The 7,435-nt window shown below is 39.5% G+C and overlaps 1 protein-coding gene across 1 annotated transcript; it reads right to left on the bottom strand.

The window, feature by feature from the left end:
- Positions 1 to 6,110: 6,110 nt before the first annotated feature.
- Positions 6,111 to 7,166, bottom strand: LOC110898688. Its single transcript, XM_022145513.1, has one exon. The coding sequence runs from the start codon at positions 7,164 to 7,166 to the stop codon at positions 6,111 to 6,113; it is 1,056 nt and encodes a 351-aa protein (XP_022001205.1).
- Positions 7,167 to 7,435: the final 269 nt, after the last annotated feature.

Raw genomic sequence — 7,435 nt, 5'->3', positions numbered from 1 at the left:
CATGAAATAGATATTTCGTTTCAAGTGTGATTTCATTTGAAATGTGATATCAGTTGAAATGTGATTTCGTTTTAAATTGTAATTTCGTTTTAAACTATCATATGTGATTTCGTTGGAACTGTGATTCCGCATGAATGTGATTTCGTGTGAGTATTATTTCGTTTGAAAGATGTTTGGTTTGAAAAATTTTCAAAGTGTTGAAATTGATTTTATGTTGTATTTTCAGGCATCGAATGTACTATTTGATCCATTACACAACATATGTTTTGTGTATGATAAAGAGATACCAAAGATGGCAGAATTCACAAGTATTCTTGAGCTTATGGAAAGATTGCCGATACAGAAAGCTTTGACGCATCAACATCTGGTTTTCAAATCCCATATTGAACGCTTTTTGGAAAATGCAACGTATGATGAAGAACACAAGACAATAAATTCAATTGTGAGCTTGAATGGTAAAGACAAACCAATCATCATTACTGAACAGCTTGTACGTGAGGTGATAGAGTTTCCGGATGATGAAGAATCTCCAACAAAGTTTCCAGAGAAGATGGTAAAGGGCTGTATGCTAAGGATGGGTTATAGAGGACCACTGAACAAGGCTAACTACTTGAAAGCGTGTTTTTCCAAGCCTTACAAGTTTCTGATACATTTAGTGCTGCATGCTCTCAGTCACAGGAAGGGAGATTACGATCTGATGAGGGACTATCAAATGAACATGGTGACAGCGCTTGTGTTAAACAAGAAGTATAACTTTTCAAAGATTGTTTTTCATTAGATAGTAGAGAATATTACTTCGAAAAGCAAGACTTGGATTTATCCACGATTTATTCAGATGATCTTAGACCATGCTTATCCTGATTTGGAGAGAGATGAAAAGAATGATCTGTTGGAATTTTACGGCATGGATAATGAGTCTTTGAAACAATTGGCTAGATATCACCCAAATCATCCAGAACCATCAACAAAAGCTGAATTCTTTGGTTTCATCAAAGATAAGAATTATCAAGATCCAGATCCAGTTGATCATCAGAACTGGAGAAATGAGAAAGAGATGAAAGAAGCAGGATATGCAGCAGAATTGAAAATTCTTGCAAGCTTCAAAGAAACTAGAAGCGAGTGGTTCTTGAAAGAAGAGAAAAAGAAGAGAAGCAGAAAAGCAACTCCAAAAGTTCAAAAAGAGGAGGGTTCATCTTCTAAACCATAGAAAAAGCGTCAAAAGAAAGCTGTTGAAACTATGCTTGTTGATGAATCTGAGGAGAAAGATGAAGCTGAAGCTGAAGGTGAAGTTGAAGCTGAAGCTGAAGTTAATATTGAAGGAGATGTTCGTTTTTCTCCTGAATCTGCAAAGTTATTGAAAGATCTTACTGCTTATAATGCTGAAACAGAGAAGACAACTGGTGATGAAGGTGATGATGTAGATAAAAGTTCATCAAGTTCGTCTGAAGAAGAAATTGATGAAACAGAACGTGCGAAGAGAATTAAAGCTGAAATTGAAAAAGAAAAACAGCTCAAGAGAAAGAGGAAAGAAGATAAGGATGATGAATTGTACAAACCATCTCCTGAACATGTGATTGAATCTCAAACACCTCCATCATCTGGTGGTAGGAAGAAGACAAGTGCAAGAAAGAGTGTGACTTCTCCAAAAGCAGCTAAAAGAAAGTTGATTGTGAGGTTGTCTAAACGCACAACGAAATCTCCTGAACAATTGTTCCATCCACTGTACTTGAATCTCCTATTCAGAATCCTCATCTTATATCTGTTGTTTCCGGAATTTTTGAGGAAAATGTATTGATAGATGATGTTATTAATGATGAGGAAGATGTTGAAGAAGATGATGAGGAAGAGGATGATGATGATGATAAAGTTGATGATGCAGATGATATATTCTCTGCAAGTAGCCACAGTGATAATGATGATGATGACGATGGTCAGGGTGGTACTGGTGTTAAAGTTATTGAAGCATCGAATGAACAAAATGTTGATGATTTTCTTCACAATGATGCGAATGCAGAGGCTGAAGATGCTACAGGAGAAGGGGAGAATGTTGAAGATCAAAATGTTGAAAAAGAAAGATTAATTTTGCGTCTAGAGCCTGAAGTAGAGGAAGGAGAAATCAAGTATACGTACACAATAGCTGAGATTATTGAGTTGACAAAGATTGATGATCCTAATTTCAAGTTTGACTTTGAAGATGAATTGAATGCGTTTGATATCAACCAACAGCTTGAATATGAGTACAAGTATGTTGAAGAGGCAGACATCTATGATAGAGTTGAAGTTGAAGATTGTACTGATGAAGCAAATGTGAATATTGATACATCGAACTTTCCAACTCTTGTTGAACTTTTTAGTCAAGAGAATGCAGATGAGTTGAGAAGGAAAGTTTCTTAATGTTTAAAAGATAAAAACTTTGATGGTACTACGAAAGATGCACAGAAGGAAGGAAAAAATAAGTGGTTTAGAAAGAGCAATGAAAGAAAATTTAAGCGGCCATTGAAGTATTACAAAAGAGACAGGGATGTGTCACTCGGGGATATCATCAGTTGGGGATTCTTGCCTCAAGTGAATGTGTATGCTATTCGGAGAGAATTTGGAGTGCAATACTTTGAGTACATTCAGGATATCATGTCCCTACCTTGGTGGGATGTTGAAGAGTTGTCAAAAGTAAGAACGCTGGATTATCCTGTTCGGAAGTATGATGCGCCCGTCTGGGGTTTGATGAAGTCTGAAGCGTTCAGAGGGTTCAAGCACTGGAACCCTCACTACCCAAAGAAAGTAAAGAGAGTGGATCCTGAAACTGGAATTGAAGAAACTATCTTGAACATAAAGAAGCCGAGAGTTATAAAGAACATTCCAGTGCCAAAGATGGAGCAGGATTTTCATACAGGATTCTTGTATTGGGTGTACAGCTGTTTGACTACTGAAGCTGTGATTACTATAGAGTTGAAGCTGAAGTCAGATATATTCATGTGTATGATCCTTTATGGTTGGTGAACTGCTCAGCGAAAGACATTGAATGTTTGTTTGTGAACAAGATCGGATTTAAAGCTGAAGACAGAGAGCAAGCTACGCAGTTTCAGAAGGTTGTGTCTATTTGCTTCTAGAAGGGAATAAATGCTGAAAGTCAATGGTCGTCAAAGTGGCGAAAGATAGAGCAAGAAGAAAAGTTGAAGGCTGAGAAAGAACGAAAAGCTCGTGAAGACAGGGATAACATGTTGAGGCATACTGTTAATCAAAGAATGGCTGCTGAGGAAAAGAAAAGAGTTGACGAGAACGAGAAACTTAGGAAGCTGTTGCAAAAGAAGCCTAAGCCGAGGGAAGAGAAATTCAAGTCGCTGTAAACAAGTGCTAAAGACCTGACTGAAGACTCCGGCAATATCCAAGGGGGAGTTTGTTGGTGCATAATGTCTATAGCCTACGTCTAAAGTCTAGGTCATGTCTTTTTTTTTTGGGTAAAGGGTTACCCCGGTGAATTTTATTACCATCAACAATTAATCAAGAGGGAGTCTAAACCGACACCCTATTCTCAAGTATGACATGACATACCCAAGTTAAACAAAAAAACAAGCCAAAGCAAACAAAGTCATTCGACAAAAACTTAAACAAGTAAAACAATCGACCAAAATCCACCACTCTTAGCCGCAATCATCATCAGTCACAAGCAGACCCCTCGGGAGGCTCCAATCTTGAAGAATACCCTCAACCTGAATGGACGCCCTAAACCGCATGGTATGAAGCTTCAATCGAACCGTTGACAAGATGACCTCTATAAGCTGGGCCGGAGTGCGTTTCTTATTCGAAAACAGACGCTGATTCCTCTCTTGCCAGACAAAATAAGCCGCTGCCCCAACAGTTAACTTGCCAACAACATGAAGAGCCTTTTTAGAATTCGATCGCTGAACCAAGTGGTCCAGTATTTCATCCAGCGAATTACGAACCTGCCCCATATTAGCCTTCTCCTTTACACCATTCCATATCTGAGTAGCATAAGAACACTCGAAAAATAGATGATCGTGAGAGTCGGGACCAGCCGTGCATAGCGAACAACATAAAAGATTAAAATTCATGTTCCCCGAGGCAGACCATTTACTCATAATATCCTGCGTCTTCAATTTTCTGTTGACCAGTAGCCACATAAAAAATGAATGCCGAGGTATTGATTGGGTAAACCAAACTATACCAGACCACGGAACTTCATCATAGATTAAACGGATCTAGTTCGCCACAAGACTTTATCCCGAACCGCCTCATCAAGATTAACAATCGGCAAGTTTAAGAGAGCCGGAAACCTTTGAACCCAACTATTAGGCCAACGCCACTCCCCTTGGTCGCATATATCCGCAACCGTCATGTTTCTCGTGAAGCCAGCATCAAGTACCATCCTAGGGGTGATGAATGAACTTAATGGACAAACATTATCCCACTTGTCAAACCAAACAAGCGTTGTTGAGCCATCCCCCAGCTTTACCCACACATGTTGAATAATTGGCTTGAGATTCAACATTTTCCTCCTACTCCATGTGACATTACCTCGTAGCGGAATATCCCAAAAGCTTCTATCTTGGATACGATAAGCATGCATCCATTTCGCCCATAATGATTCCCTTAGCGTAAGCAGGCTCCAGATATGAGCAACCATAAGAGCATTGTTCATATCAAAAACCCTAGGAACACCCAGCCCACCTTCAGCTTTCGGCTTACACACCCTACTCCATTTTACCTTCGCCTTTCCCTTCATGTAATTCCCTTGAGCCCAAAGGAACCGTCTCATTTTCTCTTCTAGGTCGGAAATGATCCTTTTTTGTAAAATAAAAACCGAAGCCCAATAGATATGCATGGATGACATAACTGACCGAATAAGTTGAAGTCGTCCAGCAAAAGATAAGGATTTCGTCTTCCAGTCTGTGATTCTGGATTCCAAATTTTCCACGAGCCTTTTACAATCGCTATACAAAAGACGCGTAGAAATAATCGGCACACCCAAGTAACGCACAGGTAATACACCTTCATCAAACGGAATAATCCCCCTTATGCGATCTTTAGTAGCATCAAATACGTTACCAAAAAAGACAGTACTTTTACTCATACTCGGAACAAGCCCAGACATGCTTGAAAAAGTGTTAATAGCTTGTAAAATAACACATGCCGACTTGTGATCCCCACGCGCAAACAAAAACAAATCATCCGCAAAGCAAAGGTTTATAATACGCTGCTTCTCACATTTATGATGGAATTTAAAATCAGCAGAGACTGAAACCTGATGCTGCAAAATCAGAGTGAGAACCTCCATAACCAAAGTGAACAAATACGGGGACATTGGGTCACCTTGACGCAACCCTCGCTTCCCACGAAAATACCCATGTAAATTCCCATTAATGGCTAAAGAGAAAGATGTGGACGTAACACACGCCATAATCCATTTAATCATTTTACTGTCAAACCGAAACCCCATCAAAGTATGCTCAAGAAAATTCCAATCCACCGTATCGTAAGCCTTTTGAATATCCACTTTAAAAGCGCATCGAGGGGGCCCATGATTACGATGATAATTGTGCATTAGCTCCTGGGTTAATAAAATATTATCTGAAATTCTTCTGCCAGGAACAAACGCCGACTGATTAATACTCACAATCTCAGCTAAGCCCTCCTTTATACGGTTTGTAATAATTTTGCTAATACACTTATATAAAGTGTTGCAACAAGAAATCGGCCTGTAATCCGTGATCGAAGAAGGCGTACTGACCTTAGGAATAAGAGAGATAACCGTATGGTTTAATTGCTGAAGTAGCTTTCCATTATCAAAAAAATCCCTTACGGCATGACAAATATCATTACCCATAATATCCCAAGACTTTTTAAAAAAGACCGACGTGTAGCCATCCAGACCAGGAGATTTATTACCAGCTATGGAGAACATGGCTAGTTTAATCTCATCATCAGTAACCTACCTGACCATATTAGAAGCTTTATCGACCGAAAGGACATTACTAAACAAATCTGGAGCCGGTTGCAAAAGATTACTCCCCACATGACCAAAAAAAATAGAATAATGATCCACCAAAACTTGAGGGACCGAAACTCCTTCATGAAGATTGCCACCACCATCTCTAATAGAAAAAAATTCTACTACGATGGTTCTTAGCTTTGATAACATTATGGAAGTACTTCGAGTTCGAGTCTCCTAACGAAAGCCACTCCACCTTCGACTTTTTTTTAAGAAATAAACTTTCATCTTTAACCGCCCCTTTGTATGCTTGCAATAAAAGGTCATGTTGCTCTTTTAGGTCAGTATTTAACTGGTCGCCATCCAAAGCCGTTTGACAATCATCCAGAGCTTTCCTAGTCACCTTAACTTTCTCATGAAGATTTCCTTGCTGGAAAAAAAGTTTGCGTAGTGGAGTTTTAAGCAACCTAAGTTTCTTGACCACTTGGAACATACAGTACCCGGGGATATGACTACTCCGAACTTTCTCTACTTCATCATGAAAACCCGTTTTATCCGCAACCAGATTTACAAACTTAAAAGGTTTTGGCTTGTCTCTCACCACATTAGGAAGCTTGAGAATACACGGGCTATGATTCGACACCCGATACGGAAGAAAATGAGCAGAAGCAGCTGGAAAAGCATCGATCAAGCTGGCATTACCCAGGATACGATCGAGCTTCTTCATAACACGACTCCTCTGATTATTCGTCCAGGTAAATTGCAATCCCGATCTGTTAATATCAAACACTTCGATATCATGAACACACTCCTTAAATTCCCTTGTCCCTACCCCTTGGGTAGACGACCCAGCTAGAGTATCATCCAGAAACAGCGATTCATTGAAATCTCCCATGATTATCCACGGCTTGTCCTGCATAACCGAATGATGAGCACATAAATTCCGCCACAGCTCCCTCCAATCCTTATAATAGTTATGAGCATAGACAAAAGAACAAAATAACGATTTTTGATCCAATTTGAAAACAATCTGGGAATGAATAACCTGATCCGAATGAGCCAAGATCATCACATCCACCAGACTAGGATCCCACCCAACCATTATACGAGTACCTTTATCACAACAGTCTTCATTAGTAGCCCAATGCCAGCATTGACACACTCTCTTACAAATATTAGCCACATTAGACGAGTCAACATGGGTCTCTGATTGACTCATTAGGTCGCCAAGAGGGTGTCCATTGGTAGTATCGCAAATGTTGGTAGAGAATCAAGTGCAGGTATATAAATAGATAACATTATTTCGGAAGTCTAGGTCATGTCGGTAGCCTGTAATAGGGTTTCCAGGGGTCCAAATGTAGTTTTATGTTGTTTTTAGGTAATTTCGCATGAAATGTCATGTGTAATTCCAAGCGAAATTACCTGCCTATATATAGGTGGTCTTAGCTTCTCATTTGGTACGAAATTAGGTGAAGTGTAACGAAGTGC

The sequence above is a fragment of the Helianthus annuus genome, chromosome 13, assembly GCF_002127325.2.
Source record: "Helianthus annuus cultivar XRQ/B chromosome 13, HanXRQr2.0-SUNRISE, whole genome shotgun sequence".
Classification (NCBI taxonomy): Eukaryota; Viridiplantae; Streptophyta; class Magnoliopsida; order Asterales; family Asteraceae; genus Helianthus; species Helianthus annuus.
Note: the sequence above shows the minus strand (reverse complement) of the source record. Positions and strands in the feature narration are given on the sequence as shown.